This window comes from Pipra filicauda, unplaced genomic scaffold, assembly GCF_003945595.2.
Source record: "Pipra filicauda isolate LSUMZ 115617 unplaced genomic scaffold, ASM394559v2 scaffold498_size1627759_pilon, whole genome shotgun sequence".
NCBI classification, from domain to species: Eukaryota; Metazoa; Chordata; class Aves; order Passeriformes; family Pipridae; genus Pipra; species Pipra filicauda.
In genome coordinates, this window is record NW_024104640.1 from 465,643 (window position 1) to 487,066 (window position 21,424).

Sequence of the window (21,424 nt, forward strand, 5' to 3'; positions counted from 1 at the left end):
CTTCCACTTCTTTAAGTAGGTTATGGGCACCAAGGGGAGCAAGAACTTGCAAATTAACCTGTGTGTTAATCTGCTCTCTGCCCACCTGCAATACCAAAGTGTGCAACTTCAGAATAAAGGGGAAGGGACTCCCTGGCGAGAGCAGCGCTGGCAGCAAAGCCAGCCCCAAACTTTCCAGGCTAAATTAAAATCAGCAAGACTTCTTGAATTCCCGGGCAATTAGTTTGTGGCTTCAAACTTTCATTCTGGACTCAGAGGATGCTGTCAGAGGCAGGGTAACATTTTTCCAATACTTGCTGAAGTTTAAAAACTGAGGCTCAGGGAAAATAAAACATGTGCCAGATTGAGATGTTTGAATTGAGAATCCTACATACATTCCAGCTGGGAAGTAAGGAGACTTTGGGAGCTGAATTTACAGATCCACATGTCTATTTTATGAGGGTGTTAAGAGTGACTAATTAGAGTGCTGTAAAAATAATGTTATCCAATTTATGTACAATGTTCACCCTGCGCATTGCCATGTGTCAGCAGGTTTAGCATTCAAGACTGTTCACCAGTAAATCCCTTCTGTAATGTCATGTCAACAACAAATGGCATTACAGTGAACATCAACAGGAACCAGTGATTTTCCTTACATTTGTGAGCAGTTTCATTCTGTATCTCCTTTCCTATTGTAGTCCAATAAACATCTCTAAGACAGAAGCAGAAGGCAGGTGAAAACTCAACCCTGGTTTTGAGATTAAACTTATTTACAGGAATTTAAAATCTCTACTCCAGTTTCTCTAAATTCTCTTGAATTCTGCAAATATTATACTTATGCTTTAGGTTCTCTGCTTCAAAGCTACACAAGCCTGCAGAGACTCCAGGCATGTGCACTCGACTGTATGCTCCAGAAGTACATGTCCCAGAAATGCATATGCATGAAATGAAGAACCGAACAGCAGGGAAAAACATTTTGCTTTGTTTTCTGTAATGTCTACAATGAAAACAGAAATGAGAAAGAGACAATTTTGGCAGCATCTCCACCTTTCTGTGAACCATGGAACATAAATCAGTTTGAGGCTCTCTTACTAGCATAAGAAACATTCAGTTAACAAATGCATTGTTCTCTGGGAATCAGGCCTAGAAACCACCCTAATGTTAACTTTGTTAGAATTTAAGTCATATTCTGCTGTCATATTGTGCTGTTCAGCACAAATACTAGCACCTTCATCTCTGTGAGCTGCAGGTTCCTTCACACAACCTTTCTCAGCAGTGAACAGGTTAAAATCCAAAATGTTATTTACTGAAAGATCATATTCAAAATCAGGGAAACAGGAGGAAAATAGAAAATATACATTAATTTGCCCTTAGCAAATGTCACACAGTTTGAGGTAACTTCAACCTGACTAAGGGTACCTTGCTCTGCATCAGAATAAGGACACATTCAGAAGTGCACACAGAATTTAAAAAACAAAGATTTAACCAGTTACTGCTGAGTGCTGTTCACTCTGTACAATATCTTATGGTAAACACCACACAGACCCCTCAGGAAGGTGATGCTGATTTCCATGCACACGCAGCCCACCCTGGCTCTGCAGGTTCCCAGCTTTTTCTGCCCAATCCAAACCAGGCAAAGGGACACACTCAAACATTCCCTTTGGTTGATGATCACAAATGTTTTTATTGGAGCCCTGTGACCACTGTCCACAACCATTACTGATCTCAAAATACCCCTGCAGCATGGTGCTCAGCAGCATGGTCTCTGTGCTGTCTGACACTGCAAAGCAGCACTCAGAACATGAATAACGATGCCTTAGCTTTGCCCTCCCACTCTCCTAAATTCCACATGGTTGGGAGCTATCTCATAATGCTTACAAAATACAATAAAACTAAATCACAACAAGCAGGCAAGTGATAAGCAATTAACTTAGGCAAAACTCTACATCTCTAACAGCTATTGCACGAACAAGGACAGCAAGCCGGTGAGAATGCCCAGGGGCGCCGGTGAGAATGCCCAGGGGCACCAGTGCTCTGCGGCTTGGCAGGATCACATCCCGAACCCACAGACTGGCAAATACAGAGCAGCAGGAGTTGTGGAGATGCAGACCTGGCACTTGCACCAGGTCACAGGGAAAGCACAGGCGAAATCAGATCTCCCACATCATTGTCCCCTCCTCATCCTGCCTCAGCAGTTTAATTTACTGGGAAATGAAGCTCTTTAAACAGATTGCTCTGCCTTCATGGCTAACAGAACAGAAACATACACATTAAGTAAACAAGCACGATTTGTGCAGGGTTCTACAGGAAAGTTCCTCTTCAGAGAAGCAGGGAGAGGACCCAAGGTGTGCTCCCTCGCTTCTGTTTATTCAGGAATTCAGTAGGATTTCAAACATTCTTGCAGCTGGGAAACATTACCAATATGTACCTGCCTCTTGCATTTACTTGTATTTGTTTATCTATTTTAAACTATTTTTACACACAGAATTCAGGCATATTAACTCAAAATATGGTGTCTGACCTTAAACTATGCTGAGCATTTTAGGGCACTGGTCTCCAAGCAGGAGTGTGTCCCTCAGAAAGACCAGATGCCTACTAAAGGGTAGAACCAAAGCTGTGCTTGTGTTTCGCAGCTCTGCCAGCACCATGAGCTTGGCCTCGGCTCCAGCACACCCCAGCAGCTTCTAACAACTGTTGGCCTGGTTTCGATCCAGATGGAGGTGAAGAACTGTTACCACCTTAAGGATTTCCAGGACAACTCATAAAGAGACACCGTTTTATTAAAAACAAACAGTGCAAAGAGCCATGACAAAATTCATTCCAAGTCAAAGCATTTTCAGTTTCCAAAACATCTCACAAACTCTGCAGGGGTAAAGAAAAGTTTCAGGTTTGAACCAAACTTCTAGTTTAACAACTATTGGCTTTGTAGTTTTTACAAACCAGTAGTACACACAACATGAGAAAGCCTTTACTGTAACAGATATAGCCCCACGTTTACCCCACACAATATTCACCTGGCCGTGAGCCAGGCTGTGGTCACATTCCGAATGGCACATTGCTGTGCTCTCTCTTGGACACTGCTGAGCAGTCGCAGCAACCAGCGCCCGAGGAAAGTGCACATAGCACATTCATCTCCTGCGCCACGTGAACTTTTGAACTGCAAGTACTTCACCTCCATCAATAGTAAGGATAGAGGAAAAAGAAGAGGTAGCATCAGCTAAAAAAGAATGCAAATGTGGTCATGTAAAGTGCTGTAGCTGAGGGTATCACCCAGAAAATGCCTGATTAGAATATTCCCTTTTTTTGACAGCATATTTTCCTGGAGGGCTGCAGTGAGCCACGTGCAGCCCAGTGCTTGATCAGAGAGGTGATTAGAACTGATAGGGCAGTAGCTCAACTGTAATGTCCTCAACTCCTGCCAAGCAGAGGATGCCAAATTGCTAATGTAAATAGCCCCTTTTGATGTCTTAAAGCCCTGGAAATGAAAGGCACTTTCCTGAAAGACCAGTCTCTGGTTGACTTTCTGTCTCAGCACAAAACCTGATCTGCATACAGGTCCAATTGCTGCCTACACAAACAGGATAGGATCTTGTGGGACCAGATTTCCCTTGCAGAACTGCATACAAATGACCACCTTGGCAGAATTTTCTTCATGCCCTAATGCAGCTCTGTGTCTGCTTGTCAGCACAAGACTGCAAACCAGATCTTATGTCAGCTCACATGTTAAAATATTAGTTAAAACAAACGTCATGTTACAGGGATTCAGATCCACACAAGGACATGCCTTCAATTCCTGGGATGCCAATATCACAGTTTGAGCTCATGTCGGACTCTCCCAGCGAAGCATGTAAACCAGTGTGCAATTCGATTACACTGGTTGTTAGGATTAGCACACAGCAAACCTCTCTGCACAGGTACAAAAGTTTCCTGCTTCCCATTTTTAATTTTCATGCACTGCTCCCTGTTCAGATGGCAACACACAAGTCCCTTGAACTATAGATTGGGAACATAAAGGGGTGCTGAGCCCCATCATAGGGCTCATCTGCATGGGATGGAACAGTTTCCCAAAGGGAAATTGTCATTTCCCACAGGATGTTTGCTGGCTCCCAATATTTTGCAGCTGGAGAGCTAACAGCATTATCTTTCCCAGGGCTGTGTGTACCCCACAGAAAACAAGCCTCAGCTCATGCAGTCTGATGTGCTAAATCAGGGGCCTTGCCTGAGGTTTCAGTTGATAATCAAAAAATCTATGGGACTGATGTGTAGCATCGCTCACTACAACAGTGCAACAGCAGCCTGGGAAAACGTACCTGGCTGCAGACAGCAAAGTTAGAACTGTTGTCAAAACATTTGAGCTGTGCTTCTGAAACCATGCTCTAACCAGGTAAATCTTGTGAACATGGCTTGTTTCATCCATATTTTCTTGCATATAAATTTGTCAGGCAGAAATATTTATTCTGTCAGAGCAATAAATGCCACTGATGTTCAGCACTGATCTCTGGCAGGCTGTAATTCAGCTCCCCCCTCCAAGGTGACACTCTCCTGTTCCACTAAGAACTCCTCAGTAGAACGATGCCAGGGTCTCCCAGTTTCCCAGAAACCTGCCTCCAGCAGCGCAACATGTATACTGACAACTGTGTTCTGCATTAGCTGTCCTCAACCACAATATAAAATGACCTGTGGCCATCTACAGAAATTTTGGGCACTTCCCAACCAGCCCACAGAATGAGCTTGGAGGAGGAGAGTTTTTCTGGAGCAAGAGAAAAGCAAACAGTGGTGTGTGTGCGAAGAGCTGTGCTTGTTGAATATGTCAAGAAAGTAATGTTTGGATTGAGGAAAGCCAAACAGATGCAGTAGAGCTCTGCCAGGAAAGGACAGCTCTGTTACCCTGTTCATATCTTCCTTAAAATATCCTGGTGCCACATACCCTCCCAGCTGCCCAGCCTCCCTCAGCCTACTTACAGGTACCAGTTCGGCAACTCTGCTGCCCCACAGCTGCCTGCTGGACTCAGTCCTTCCTGCCTCCCGCCAGCCACCATCCTGCCTGTGAACTTCAGCTCTTGTCTACTGTGCTTTGTTCAAACTGGCCAGACACTCCCTACCCCAAGCAGCGCCAGCAGAAATGAGGTAGAAACGAACTGCCCACTATCTGTACTCTTTTCAGTCCAGACCAAAACACCACCCCGCAGTGACAGCCACAAACACAGATTGGAGACATCTGGGCAAAACTGCCTTCAGTTTTGACTTATTTTGAAAATATGGATGCAGTTTACACTTTTAATAATTTTTGGTTTGTTAAATACAATCCATCTTATAATGACAATTATTACCCTTTGCTCTGGCACCTCAGATTAAATAAAAGGAGAAAAATTAAATACCTTCCTTAGAACCATAAATATATTTTGGTTTAAAATGCTGCTGTGCTACTATACAGCTCCTGCATTTCCCAGTCGGTACCCAATCCCATTGGGTCCCCTTCTGCATGGGGTGCCTAGAGGACTCTGCACCTGCTCGAAAATGCCTCTCAGAGAAATGCAGAAGGTTCTTACTTTACAAATAGCCATGGTGTGAGCAGTGACATGATGAAGAGACCCTGAACAGATATCCAAAATTTCTGCATCTCTGTGCCATGTCATTTTGTGGGTAATGATTTTGAATAAGAAACACAACACTTGACATAATCACCCAGGTCCATCCCCCATTGCAATGAAGTACTTCAGCAGTCACACTTATGCATTCACATCTAAAGCTACGATAAAATCACAAGCCAATAAAGGGTTTGGAAGTTTTGGTGAATAATCGTAATAAATAACTATTTTGATTAATGAAACATTTCAGTTAAAAAAACCCCACTATTTGAAAAATTTGTAAAGCTTCAGGGTTTTTAACAGATTATAACTAAATAACAAGATAAACTTTTTGACTGTAGGTTTATAAGTGGAGAAATAAAAGATTTTTATTTTGCCCTCATGTTTTACTAAAATCAGAATGAGTAGCTACGGTTTACCTTGGTCTGCTTTATTACAGATTTTTTTCCTCAAAAAATTATACAACCCTTACTGACTCCTGTTTACATATTTGGTGACATTAAAAACTGTAAAGCTAGGAATTGCTCAGAACTTCTGCACAGTGTTGAGTTCCAAGCTTTTTGCATCTACAGTGTTAAATTTTTTCAGTTGCAAAAAATCCCAGTGCTTCCTAGTGCCCATTCCACCCATCAAATATGAAGTAATGCACACTGGAAAGAGCTGGTGATGATAAAGGCTGGAAGACTACCAAGGTTGGAATTTTAAAGTTGGAAAGTATTTTCTGATTTACCCTTTTAAATTATTGTGGAACAAAATGAAACTTTAAAGCACTGCAGCCCACTAGCATGCAGAGCTGAAGTCTCTAATCACCTGTTTTCTTTGTAGTGGGTTTCATGGCTCTGTGTGGACATGCTGCATGCAGCAGAGGCACACGGTGCCCTTGCCTATAGGCAGGAAGTCAGCATATACACATGCTAATGCAACATAGAACACTATGCAGGGTACTTTCCTCCGTCCATTTCACTTTATTCCAAACCTCCAAACTGGCTCTGACTTCAACATATCAGGCAGGAGCTATATGCCTCTGGGAAGCAATCAGGGACACACAGAGCTTATTTTAATTTTGTCATTGCTATCCACTCTTAAAAATAGCTATTTGAGATCCCTCTGCCTCAATGCCAGGAGTCGATTGAAGGTAAAGGAAGAAATTTAGATCTAGCAACCGCATGGGAGCTAAGGAAATTTTGGCTGAAAGATGGAGGAGTGGGGAATGGAAGCAGTCATGAGTCCATAAGTCCTGCTCACCTCTAACCCCACGCTCAGGTGAGCTCTTGTTGGGAGGACACAGGAAAGCTGGGGCAAACAACTCCCTCACCTCCATGCCACCCATCGCAGGTGCGTCAGCCACGTGGTCGGGAAAACAGTGAGCACTAATGTTCACTCTGCTAAGGAAATAATCAGGGCACAGGGCCGTACAGCCTGAGTCTCTTTAGGGCACACACATTCGTTCACAGCAGTGGCAGGCTTTCAAGTTTCTTTGAGGAGCAGATGCAAGAGAAGGGCAACTTCACAGCTTTTCTTTTGCAACAGCGTGTACCAGGCAAAGTAAATCACAGGGCAGCTTCTGTGCCCAAATCTATCATCTCCATTCCATGGCTAAGGTTGACAAGGGCCTATTCCTCAAAACACTGCTGAACCATTTTTTCACCTTTTGAGCAGAGAAGCAGGTTGTTCTAGTACAGGGAAGTGAAAGGGCACAGCCATGACCCAGCAACCATAGGACCTCAGGGCAATCTGATGTTCTTATGAAGACTGCCGAGTCAAGCAGACTTGGTTTCCTAGTAAGTAAAACAGTTGAAAATACAGCTGGTCAGGCACAAAATCTGATAATTTTGGACAATAAGCCATTTCAAAACAAAGCCTAGAAATTGCTCACTATAAAAATGGCACAACTGACATTTTAAGCAAAATTTTTGCTGTTAGCTCTAGCAAAATTAAACTGCACCAGACTCCTCTTGCTACTTTAGGTTTGGGTGGTCTTGGATCAAAACATGGTTACTCACATTTAACAGAGTCAGATTATCAACTGAAAGTGGTGCTGCTTGCTGCTGATCTGGGGGTCAGAGCTGCAGCCTGTAGCTCTAAGCCCAAACAAGATTCAGGTATTGAAAAACAGTCAAGTCATATTTCACTTTCACTGGAGGGGCTGTGTGGACTTAGAGAACAGAAAGAACAAACAAAAGAACAAATGAAAGAACAAACAAAAGAACCCAGAGGTACAGAGAGCAGTCAAAACAAGAAAGTCCCCCTGCTTTAGCAATCTGCTAAATGGAACGTTTCCATGACGAATATGGAAATGGCTGATTCTAGCCACAAATTTGGTCATGATTGGATGCAGACTGTAAAAACACAAAAAAATCTCTATTTCTGCATCTAGTTGAAACCAGAGGTGCATTTCTGTGTGTATTATCTGCTGTGCTGGCCCTCTATCTTTTAGTTCTGTGTTTTTTTCTGGTTTTTTTTTTTCTCCTCATTTATTGCTTTATTGCTTATGTTTGCAGGAGGATATACCAGCAGCTTGAAATTCTCAAGTCCATCTCAATCATCTGTCTAAGCACTAACTACTACATCTGTCTAAGCACTCCTCAGTTTTGTTGGCATTTGCGTCATATTGACCTCTGAATGTCTCTTCCTAGTAACCCAAATCCTTGTATCTTTAGGGTTTTTAAAGTGACAGTAACCCCAGAGTCAGAGTGTGGATAAGGTTGGAAGGGACCTCCAGTTCCCTCCTCAAGGCAGGGTTAACTACAACAAGTTGCTCATGACTGTATCCAGTTGGGTTTTGAGTATGTCCAAGCTTGAAGACTCCACAGTCTCTCTGGGGAGTGTTCAGTCACTTTCACAGTAATTTCTTTTTCTTATATTAAGGTGGAATTTCTTGTATTTCAGTTTGTGCCTGTTGCCCCTTCACCTGTCCCTGGGCACCAGAGAAGAGCCTGGCTCCAACACCTCTGCTCTCCACATCAGGCATTTATACACCATGATTAAGACCTCCCTGAGCCTCCTCTGCTGCAGGGTGAACAATCACAGTTCTCTCAGTCTCTCCCTGTTTGTAAGATGCTCCAATTGACTAATATTCCTCGTGACTCTTCAGTGTACTAAGGCCAGTAAGTCCTCACGTCTTCCATACAGGGGAGCCCAGCACCAGACACAGCACTGTGTCTCACCAGTGCTGTGCAGAGGAGGAGTATCACTTCCCTTGATCTGCTGGAGGTGCTCTGCCAAGAACAGCCCACGAGGCCACTAGCCACCTTTGCTGCTGGCTCACTGTCAGCTTGTCTCCAGGACCTCGGCCAGGTTCCACCAGCATCCCAGGAAAGCTGGCCTGAGATACAAGCAAAGTGAACAGGGTGGAAAGAGGTATTATCTTTTAGTGGGCCAACTAAGAATGCTGGAAACGGCAGACGAGAATCCCAACAATGAATGAAGTTAAAACATCATCAGTCAAGGAGATCACGGGAAATGATTTCTAATGAAATATACAAATAATTGGTGGAACTGCCCCAAGCCACTCCCAAAGCAAACAGCACAAATCTCACAGACCATCCAGGGACACTACAGCAAACAGGGAAAGCTTCTGCAGCTTTACTGATAGGATTGCAAGTCTAAGAAGCAGAAATCTTTATCCATCTTTATCCATCAGGACAGGGTGTCCCAACCCACCAGGACAAAATGCAATTACATTGGATTAAGTTTCCACATTCGAGCCAAGCAAATGGTCTCCTCCTCTACAGACCCACGGTCTCTCTCTCAGAGACAAGAGCTCACGCTTGATGGACCACTGCTCTCCGCTTGAAGACAATTTCTGTGTCACTCCTGCCTTAATGATTCAGGCTCCCCATTTTCACTAGAACGAGGAATTAAATCTTGTACTCTTGAACAGTGCTACACTATGACCTCTCCAGCATTGCTGCTCATAGCTGGAATAACCAAACCAGCCTCCAGTCCCACTCTGGACACACCCACAACCAGGACATGAGGGGGAACAGCACAGGCAGAGGAGCAGTGACGTGTGCTGAAGCTGGAAGAGTTCAGCACGGGCCACTTGAGCCCACTCTGCCCTGACCCACCATGTGCTTACTGGTATTAACTGATCTCTGGAACTCCTCACTTTAGGCATGACCTGTTTATTTTATCTTTTCTTGAAACAATGCCTGTTTTTTTGATTTTACTTTATTACACAAGAGATACAGAGCTTCAGGTGGAGGTGTTTAGCTAAAAAAGGCTCAGAAGAGCGCATATTTACCAGGACAAGAGAGCATTTGCAGAGGTGTGGATACAACTGTTACAAGTATTTCTCCGAGTTCTTGTTTTACCAGCGATATTTAACTCCTTCATAAAGTTCTGAAATAGTCAAATAAGCACATAGATAAATATAATAAAAAATAAATAAGATAATAATATGTGATAATCTAATAATAAAATAAAAACTTTTCTCAATCAAAGACAGATATAGCAATATCCAATAGAGCAGTAACACCCAGGCATCACCAACCACCTGCCATCTGGCAGAGAAGCCCCAACAGCTGTGCAGCCAGCAGTGGGACAAGTGATCCTTCCCCTCTGCTCAGCACTTGGGCAAACACATCCAGGGTGCTGGGGCCAGTTTGGGGCTCACCAGAACAAGACAGATGTGCATATGCTAGAATATGGTCCAGCAGAGGCCACCAGGATGACTGAGGGCTGGAAGAGATGCTGAGAGAACATGTGGACAATACTAAGGACTCCATCATGTAGCGGTGATTGACTTCTACCAACTATTTAGCTCACAGACAAATAACAATTTCAGATTGTATTCAAGCCCAGCACACATTAGTGTTTTGTGGCCGGCAGGGTGAAGTGCTAACAGTCAGTGTAAAATACACCAGCAAACCTGCCTCTGCCACTCCTGTCTGGAGATCTGAGGGATCATTTGGGCATCAATCTAGAGAAACATCTGCAACTGGCTGAAGACAGCCAAAACCAGCAGCGTTGTTCTGTAATGCTCTTTTCTGACAGGTAAACCTATAAAGGTATAAAATTCTGTACTGGCTTTGAAAATAGCTAAGAAAATCAAAGGAATTTCCTCCAAATTGCTTTTTCCAACTGGGTGCTCTACTAACCAGCAACATCATGTGGATAACACATCAGAGCCAAGAGGAGATAACTCTGGAAACACAAGTATTGATAAATATAGCTGAATAACCACTGCCAGCACGCATCAGGAAGATTGAATTCCATTTTAAAGGTAAAAATGTGTGACCAGATGGTGGATTTTTACTGCTCGTGACCTCCAACAAAAAGCAGTGGCTTGTATCCACTAGATAATTGAGCCAATCACAAGACAACAAAGTCACAGAGAAAAGTTATGTTCAACCACAAACTATCTATGTTTAGCGGAAATCAGCTTCAGCTCTCAGGTTTCTTTCAGGTGGACAAGACTCCCCTTGGTGACACAGCAGCCATCATGCCCAGTACATCCTGCTCAGTCTTCTGTACTTCAGTGCCTAAACACGAGTCTCCCAGCTGCAGGTGTAACTCAGTGCTTAGACAGTAATACAGCTATCCCGGCATTAAAAGTAATACCGTACATGTCCCAGACAACTGTACAATCATGGGTGCATTATAATAACACAGGAAGGTGAACTGTAAACCATGTACACACACTCTAAGGTAAAACATTACCTTACTGTTACCAGGAATGCAGAATTTTACACTTGTTCACGAACTTACCACAATTAAATCCCCGGCACAGCTTGTGCCCATTTCTCTTTTGAGTGATTACTTGGTGTTTGATATTTCCTAAGTTAGTTTTTAATTTAAATTGAAAGAAAATACATACCAACTTGCAGTTCAAAAGTATATATAACTGAGCTACAGATCCAGTGGAAAAGGAGATCTATCCTGGGAATATTGAGAGACTGTTAAATGCAGAGGTTCTGGCAGGGAATATTTACAAATAGCAGAAAGACTTGCTGAAGTTACAGAGTCGTTCCTTTTGTTTTCCAAACAATACTCATTCTGTACAGTATAGATGTGCCCCTGACAGTGCTTTCAACTTTCTGCTCAGCAACACCCTAGAATTCTTGAATTAACCCTGAAAAAAACTGAGCAAAGCTCAAGCAAATACTACAAAAACCAGACCTCCTGAAAAATCAGTATTTACAGACAATATTTATGGATTTAAGGATTGAAATTCCTGGGATTGCTGCTTACTCTCTCATTTTTTATGAGCTTCTGCTCCTCTCCTTCTTTACAAAAACATCCTAATTTTTTCCCCTCTCGATAATCTTTATAAAACACACATCATTAGTACTGCACACTTGGTGTTGGATTACTGAATATGCAACACTGACTCTAACAATACTTCTTGAGACAGAAACCCCAAGGCATTGGGAAGAATTTGCTGTGTATCTACATTTTATTTCCTATTCAAAGGGTTTATAAAGCATGGGATTTGGAAATAAACAGGTCTCTTCTGCAAGTGCTCTGCATATGGAGCCACTGAGTTTCTCCTCCTCATACATGCCTGCATGAAGGATTACAGTATTTCAGATGTTTTTCAACCCCCAAGCTCCTCCACAGCAATTTTGTCATGCCCACAGGTTTTTCCCACCACATTGCATCCCACTCTCCTCTGCAAATTACAGCTCAGAAAAACGTTGCCAGGTTCCTTGCAAGTGGCACATGTTCATATTCTCCCTTCCTAATACAAATTTCTCCCACAGCAAATATACGAAAGGGACAGAAAAAGCATAATAGGAGGTCTTACCTTTTGATGGTCTTCTTTGTTTTGTTTGTAGAGAAGAGAATGTACCCATTACAGCACCCATTGCAAAAGCTACTCGTGAGTTTTTGAGGAGGATTTATTTTGGCTGGGATTTTTTTTTTAAATATTCTTACCCTACCCCTCCACTGACAGTGAATAAAATCTATGTGAAATGCCCCCAAAAACAAAGCAAAAGAGAGGAAGTCAAGAGAAGAAAGAAAAGAAGGAAGGAGGAGGGAAAAAGCAAAGCACTGCAGCTCAGCGTTCAGCAAGCGTTAAGCTTTGAGGTTTTTTTTTCAGTCAACACACATGCACTGACTCACAGCCGGCTGCACTGTTATTATTCAAAACAGCTCCCCATCAAAATTTAAATGCTAGGTAGATTCCCTCAGACCAGAGCTGGCAGTAGATGCATCAAAATATTTACTGGAGCACAGCCACATAAACACACAGGGTAATTCTTCCTCCTGTTCCCTTATGGCTCCAACCAGCAGCCTGTAGGTCTAGCGAGAAAGCATCAGTGCAGCTCTTCCAGTGAATACTAAACTGGAGTCCTGTAGGCATGCTGAGGGGCTCGGAGGGGAAGCCAGGGCTTTGGGCTGGGTACCAACTCTGAATGAACAGAAATCTGAGTGGGAAGCGATAGTGAGCAAGGCATCAAAGCCCCAGCTGTGCGGGCTGCGTGCTCCTGCTAATTAAGAGTCTGACAGAAAGGTGGGAAGCAGCAATTTTCAACAGTCTTCTCAAGCAGAAAAGTCAGAGGAAAATTACTAAGTGCAATGGGGGAAAACAGAAAATTTCACCACAGTCCTTTTCCTTCATATCCGCTCTCAAACACCAGAAGTACATGCAAGATAGTTAATAACTTATTTTTCTGCCAAGTATGTATGTGCACACACTTTTTAAGGAGACTAAACCAATAAGCTGTTGAAACAAAACTCTGCAAACATCCAGTGGCTAGGAGAAAGTAGGACAGTTCCCAGCATTTTTTTCAGTTCTGTCATGTTTCAGAAAATCAGCTACGCATCTGGTTATGTTTCCCCAGAAGGTGAAATAGCAAGTGCTCAGGTACAGAAGGAGTTAAATATACTGAGACAGGCTTTGAAACCCGAATTAATTTCCTACTTTCACATGGTGACTGAGATTAAGGTAGCACCTGTGCAAATACTGTATTTTTCAGAAGAAATTCATTCCTATACCGGACACCATATCATGTTGTCTCACTGAGTTTCCCCAGCCTTCCTCTAACTTCGCAGTAAAGATTCCCTCAAACACAGATGCCAGCTCCCCTAGGATCAGGAGCTGTCCAGCACTGGTGTCTCTGGAGGTGCAGCCCTGCCTCACCTGCTCCTCACGTGCTGCAGCAATGCTGTCTTTGCGTGCACAGCAGTATTTCAATCCCCAGCCTATACCAGCAAAGAGCTTCCCATTAGTTCCTGGTTCCAAAAGCCATTACAAAAAATAGTTTATTTTTTCTTGTTTACAACTCATTGAACTTTTTGTGAGGAATGCCTGGGTGAAGGTACTGTTTTAAATACCAAAATCCTGAACTGAAACACATCAGTTTGCAGGTAGGTGCAAACTGCCTGAGACTTGGGGCACACAGGGGCCTTTGTCATCGTGGGAGGAGCCTATCCTGGCCTGAGCAACATTCCCTGCCTGCCCTCATTCTTCCCCTCCTGCCAGCCACAGCTGTGGGCCCACTGCCCCTGGGGTAAAGGCTTCTCCAGTCACCCAGATCCAGATGGGGATCCCTCAGACTACATCGATCTCTACCAGGCACTGAAAAGCTGTGCAAGGTTCTTAAGCTCTTTTTTAATTTAAATATTTATATTTATTTTATTAATATTTTATTTGCATTTATGCATTAAAATATTAGATAGGCTACAGTGGGCATGTGGAAAATCACTGCTCTTAGCACTTGTGCAGACATCAAAGGCTGGAGAGTGACCAGAGGCCACGGCAGATGTCTCCAAGATGTCAAAAATGGAATCTTCTATCTAAGCAAACTGTCACTAGTAGAAGTCAGGCACTGCCAAAGTTGCCACTCAACCATGTGTCCCATCTACATCTTTTAAGTATCTCCAGGAATGGTGACTGTCTCAGTGCCCTGGGCAGCCTGTGCCAGTGCTTGACCACCCTTTTGGTGAAGGAATTTTTCCTAATATCCAAACTAAACCTCCCCTTGAGGCCAATTCCTCTTGTCCTATCACTTGTTACTCGGAAGAAGAGACAAACCCCCATCTGACTCTAACCTCCTTACATCAAAAAGCACCTTGAAAATAGCTGGCTTCAGGATTCCTCCTGACATCGGTTGGATCCCAGTCACGCAGAAAGAGCTTGGCCTGGGGGTGACAGATCAGGCTGCCCATATGGTGAGAGACCAGAGACAGAAGTAATCTGGGAAGACAAAACTGCACCCTTGATGCTGCACTGTTGTTTACTTGAAAGAGCATGGCATATGAAAGCAGAGGGCAAATGTAACTATTCAGTTTTCTTTGAAACTTGAAAGAAAGATCTGTCTTGGCTGGAAACCAGTATTGACAGATCCATATGAAATCATAGGGATAAGTGGTTGCAAGCATTTTTATTTGTATGGCTCAAACATACAAGAATGAGGAAAAGAGGGACCATGTCCGTGCCTTGGCAGATGAGCAGAGATTCCCAAATCCCCAGTTCAAAAATCAGATGCTTCCTCTCACAGCTGAAAACTAAGACCTCAGAGGAACAGAAGCATCATAACCACTAAAGAATTAGGGTATTTGCCACAGCAGGCAGGAATTCTCTTTCTCCAAAGATCATCATCCAAATTTATCAACCTAAGAGAGAAATCTTTGAGATGTAACAAGTGCTGGTGGTCATTCTCTATCTGAGCAGCTGAATATTTTTCAGAGTATTTCCTTTAGAGGCAAGAAGCTGCCTGAGCACTGTGATGGTGATGGTGAAATGGTGATGGTGATGGTGAAATGCACAGTTGTAGCAGTGTGGGTACCTAAGCCAGCATCCTGGATAGGAGCTGCTATCAGAGGAGCAAAAGTACCTCAGGAAAAGGAGACACTATGTTGTGCCGAACCTGACTGCAGCCCCAGAAGGTATTTGCAACCAGAGCCCAGCCACCTCCCACTTCCCAGTGCAGGGAGAAACTCCGGCGGCACATTGTGGGACTCTCTCATGGTATGATTCACCACAGTCCTCAAGTGCTTGCTTGCATAGCTGAAGGTATGTACCACTTCATGATGCTGGTGCTATGCCTAAATCCACCTCCTTTCCCACAAAAATTCACCCAACAGGTACGTGACTTATGCGACCATCCCAGCAGTCGCCGCTAAGGAGGGGAGAGTCCCCCATGAGAAGGGGCCGCAAGTGTCACTCAGATGATGGGCAGACACAAGCTAGGCATGCACAGATACAGCAAAGGGTCCATCAGGGTATGCCTCTGTCCCAGAAGAAGCCTGTATACACCCTCTCCTGAGCTAGGTTAGCAGACAGATATGTCCCCACTGGTTACCACCAATCCATCATTGTTGTCTGCCAACCATTAAATCATGTTCCATCCTTTTATCACTGCTGTATACTATATAAACTCTGTCTACTGACTACTAGAATCATGACCTAATACTATTCACTGATCCTCTTCCTGATTTCTTTCTGCCTCATAACTCTATACTATTGCTCTTAATAAGCATCTGTGAGACTTTGAAACATCAGAGCAAAGCAGTAAGACACTAACAGTGATTCTGGATGTAGCCAGAAGGCTTGGTCAGAAAAAGAAATTCGTTATTTTTAATAAATGCAGATATAGCATCTTCACTTAGGCAGTCATATCACTAGCTAGCTGATATCAGTATAGGATGGAAGTCTCCCAGGAGCAAGGCCAGAGGGATTGGTATGGCTCTGCGCCCTGACACAAGATCAGGTCTGCTTCCAACTAAAGATGGGTACTGGTCTGAATCGGAGCCAGACCACCCCTGCATTGTATCTGGCTTGAACTACACATTTCTGGCATTTCTGTGGGCAAATACAGGAAAGTAAAGGGGGAGGTTGGCTTTTATTCATCATGCAGAAATCTGGACCACTATCAGGAAAACACCACCTCCCTAAGCACTGTTACCTAGGGACATCCCTGGGTTATCAGCCATCCTCTCCTGCAAGGCACAGGTGGAAACATCTGCCTGCAGCACTAGCAAGGGAGTGCCTCAGATATACCCAGATTTTAAAACTTTGTGGACATTGGTGAAATTCATTCTGGTGTATTTTTTTTGTCTCTCAAAGTACAGCAATGAGCACTCACATAACAGGAACACAAATAAAACCTGAAAACTTCCTGTCTATAGCAAGCCCTTGTCATTCATTCTGTATCTATCACTTTGAAATACTTCCAGGTAGGCTCTGTTTTAGAAAGCCTAAATAGAGCTTGAAGTGACTGACTCCTCTTCCCTTCTGAGTATTTTAGGAAGGAGACCTTGGCCAGAGTTTCTATGTGCTTTAAACTAAAGGACTTTCCTTTTTCATATTCCAGTAACTAACGCTTGTTTCAAGGAAGCATTTTACATTTACCCAAGGAGTGCTTCACTTTAAGGCAGAGGTAGAGATGATTTTCTGCTCACCTGAGCAGGTACTCTGTAGAGCAGTTTCTCTATAGGCTGGATGTAAACAGAATCCTTCCAGCAAGCAACTGAGAGCATACAAGTAGCAGACTAGGAGCTGGGATGATGTCACTCGAGCACTGACACAGAAATGCAAGGACTGCTGCTCTCAGCTGTGTTCACACGACTGCAGATTGGTCAAAAATCTGCAATAGGGACCCACTGGCACTGGCCCAATTACTGTCCGTGCTCTAGCACAAAACCACTTCCACCCATGGTGACAAGCAGTACAGACACAGTACAGTTGCTCCCGTGATACTCTGGACATGGATTCCTCCAACAGGGATGGCAGCCATGGGGAGCAAAGGAAATGCATTTTGCATTTATTGCACAGACACCAACACAAAGCTCCCTCGCAGAAGTTGCCCATTCACCAGGAGAGCTGCCCACAGGCTCTTGTCCTCTCTTCCAGCTCCCTGATTTACAAAGTAGTTCATGAGATATTGAGACTTGGCTATCCGCTAAAAAAAAATCAAAAGCAAGAAGGAAAATAATCCTTTTTTAAGTAAATCAAATGAGAGTTTCCGTTGCTTAGCAAATTTTTAACCAGTTGCTGTCCTCAGCTGTCTGTGCCAGAACACCCTCTACTGAGTGCTTTGTCTGACCCTAAGCCCAAGGCTCTGTAGAAGACCTGGCAGGAGCCTTCCTGAGCCACTATCAGCCTGATTTCTGGAGTCATTGCTTGCTTGAATGAGGACTTACAGATAGCACATTCACCTCAATATACCAGAGCACTCCAGACATTCCCCCAGTGCCAAAGGACTCATCCTTCAAGTCTTCTCAGTGCTGAGGCTCCAGGCATTAGCACTTCACACAGTCACAGACCAACCAAGGAAGACCAAGCTGCAAAACCATAGTAGGAAATGAACAAAAATAGGTCCAGCTGGACACTGAAGAGAAGAGGAAGACCATCATACCATGTGCATACAGCTTGGGATGCTGGCAAGGCTCCACAGCGCAGCGCCCCCAGCACTGACCCTGCAGGACTCCAAGAAGCAGGAGAGAGGTGAGCGCATCATTTCTCTTGCAGTACTAGTCATCGTTTTCCTTTATTCCTCTGCTATTACCAGAAATAACTCTTTGATTAGACTGCTCAGATTTTAACTACACTAACCAATACATTTAAGAGGTGTTTCTTTACTGCAAATATGTATCACTAACTTACAGAAATTGGCCCAGTTCAAAGTAGGAGGGCTGACAGCTAAGTCCATCTGCTGAGCAAACATGAAGAGTCACTGCAAAGACCTACAGGGATAAATGGAAGTAGCATGGGACAATCCGCTCTGCCCCTGGAAACAAGCCTGATCACAGAGACACAAAGAGGAGGCTGTTTTTTGCTGTTCTACACCTGTAAAAAGTGTTTGGGAATCTTTGTGGACCATTGTTTACCTTTTTATCAATGCAAGGACTTAACTTAAGAAGTATCCCTACTCTAGGTTTTCACAAAGTCAGAATTCACCACATATGTATTGTTTTTTCAGCACCTATTTTTTTGAAGTATTTCTTCCATAAAAGTAACAACACATAAGAGCATAGTTTCATCCTTTTTTCTCCTCTTGTGAGCCATTATAATAAATGAGAATGTTTTCAGAGGCATCTTTTGCTCTCTGTAGGGACAACATAGCAGAGTAAAAACTATTAAAATATTCATTACTGCACCTTTGCAGGCCCAAAAAAGATTCCCGTGTTAGCTAGCTTAGTCAGACCTCAAAGGCTAGAGGTCCTCCCTTCCATTTTGATGGAAATTTATTTTTCATTAAATGAAAGTCAGTGAATAATAATGCTGAGAAATCAGGTGGAGTAGATGAGTTTTGGGATCATCTAGATTTTCATGTAAATTAGGCAGTGACAATATGAAAGCATTGGAAAGGCACTTGCCTTCCAGTCTATAGCAAACACAGTTATGCAAAGACGAACAAAGTAAATGCAATAGTCACTTCATGCCACTAAACGGGGAACAAAAAACCAGGTGGTGATGTCTGAGCAATAAAGGGTACTCCTCCTCTTTAAGAACCCAAGGAAGAGAGTAGAGAACGAAGCTGGAATTTTGTATCCTATTGCTTGCTCAGAGAAAGCAGTCAAGCATTCGTCTCCTGAATTCAGTCCTTGCTCAGCTCTTGCCTTTCTTTTTGCAAATACCAACACAGTCCCCACTGCAGCCACATATGGGTATGCACGGACATATATATTTGGGTGCTTAAAGGAAATTAAATGAAAAAGGAAGGAGGGATTGTTTAACCTATGTGAGACAGCACAGTGAAAGCTGAACAGAAAACTACATCTTTGTCTGCTGGTTCTTCTTTGTTATAGTAATAAAACTGGGCAGATCTCCACGGAGCAGATCTAATGTTTGCCCTAAGGACGTCACACTCAAAAATAGACAGCTGAGAGCTCAGGAAGGGAATACTTTACATTTCTAGTAACAACTTCAACAAAACACAAGAAAGATACTGATTTATATCTTCAGTTGGAGTACTTCTGTAAACAAGGGGAGACTGTTTCCAGATAAAAACTTGAAAGAACAGGGGAGATACAAGCACTCGCCTGAAGGGTAGCAAGGAGAAATGCCTGATGGCAGGAGAGGGGGGCATGCTGCAGGACCAGTGAGCACAGCTGTCCTCGCATACCACTGCCAGTGGGAGGGAGCAAACGCGGACAGATGGGCAACAGGACACCATGATGAATCTGTAAAGGTGACAACAAGAAACAGCCAGGTAGAAGGCTAGGGAGACAGGAGATGATCAGAAAAGACTGCCAGCATTGGTGCGACAGAATAAAAAGGAAGGTGGTAAACAACAGTGATGTGAACCGCTCTGGAGAAGGGCCAGAGCTAAACAGAGGCCAGGAAGTAGGAAATAGGAAATGGCTGTGCTGCCCTCCAAAACACAAGGCTTTGGCAAGGAAGTTCACAGAATCACAGAATATGCCAAGTTGGAAGGGACCCACAAGGGTCATCAAGTCCAACCCTTAGCCCTACACAGGACCATCTTCAAGGGTCACACCATGTGCCTGAGACTATCGTCCAAATGCTTCCTGAACTCTGTCAGGATTGGTGCCGTGATCACTTCTCTGGAGAGCCTGCTTCAGTGCCCAAGTTGACAGTAAAAGGTGCGATTTAGTGATAGGGAAACAGAAAACCTGGAAGAATTTCATAACAGCATCTATCTGTAGGGGGAAGGACAGGGATCAGTCCTGAAACCAGGCTGTGGAGCCAGCGCACTCAGAGTAAGAACAGGTCTGGCACGGTCAAGGATGTCTGGGAGGAGGCTGCATGCAGAGGAATCAAGAACTGCAACCTTTTGTTCTCAGGATCCCAATACAGTGATGCCTGAAGAGGAAAAAGCTCACTTTTCAGTAATGAAAAGCCATCTATTAGCCCATGAAATTTCTTTGAACATTGTGACAAGTGAAGCTTTGCCTTTCCAAATTATCAAATCCATACAAGAGGAACTTCAAGATGGTTTGAAGTAGAAAACCCCAGAGAATATTAGTCAGAATCATCAGCCACAGAGAAGGCTAAGAAGCAGGACACCAGCACTGGACTGTGCAACCATGACAGAAGAGGGTAATGTCATTTGAAAAGTAGTGTATGGATGTCATGTAATGTGCTGAGGAGTCTCACATACAGAATGACTGAATGGGTTTTTAAGGGAATTTTGACAGACAGTGGTAACACAAGATCCCAAAAGCCTTTTCCCTTTGCATGAAGAGAGACCAGAGCAGATGCTGCACCACATTGTGTACCACAAAGTCTGATCATGATTGGCTTGTGTGAGGGGAATATACTAACCTGGCCACCAGACAGGAGTATATTCATGGTCCCTGTGATAGCACTGACTGCAGCCATGGCAATATTCAAAAAGTAGGGACTTGGCTGCTAAAAACACCACGGGGAACATCAAGCAGCCAATACCAAGTACCAGGTACCTGCACAAACCCAAAGCTCAGTAAACCAACTTTTCACCTTTATACATGAGCACTTCCATCACATCACAGCCTCCCTGAACATTACAGAGAAGTATACACTAAATCCACAGGCTCAGAGTGATGTATATTGTGACTAAGCACAAAGAAATTTCCTGGGGAATGCACCTGGTTGTGTGCATGATGTCAAGGATATCTCTCCCAGTTGCTGAATGGCATGTACTTATCCCTCGCTCACACATTCAGCATCAGCTTGGCACTGGTGGAACTTACAAACTAAGCAAGCTGAGTGACAGACAGGAGTTCAATGGTGGTTTGTTCCAAGAAGCATTAAAGAGAATATATCAAAACTGTTGGAGGACAGAAATTGTGTGAACAATTTCTATTGCATTTCTGCGACCTTTGCCTTGGCATGGTTGGGTGCAGACAGTAAAAAATACTATGCCACTAATATGGCTGCTGGCCTTGTGCCAAGGTGAAGAAGGAGTTCTTTTGGCAGGTAAACAAGTTTTATGGACACCTGCTGTGGTCCAATTAGT

General features: G+C 43.6%; 1 protein-coding gene across 3 annotated transcripts in view; it reads right to left on the minus strand.

Moving 5' to 3' along the window:
• Positions 1–21,424, minus strand: part of LOC113989358 (Kv channel-interacting protein 1) — a 350,034-nt gene that overhangs the window by 275,092 nt on the left and 53,518 nt on the right. Inside the window, exon 1 of one of the 3 annotated variants that reach the window (XM_027723847.2) lies at positions 12,639–12,902. The exons of 1 other annotated variant lie outside the window; for it this stretch is intronic. Coding sequence is in view for 1 of the 2 variants with exons in the window: in XM_027723844.2 (XP_027579645.1) it covers positions 12,319–12,379 (61 nt within the window). In the remaining variant the exon portion in view is untranslated. Of the gene's footprint in view, positions 1–12,318; positions 12,903–21,424 lie in introns of those variants that run through there. One more of the 3 variants, XM_027723844.2, reaches the window with a different exon arrangement.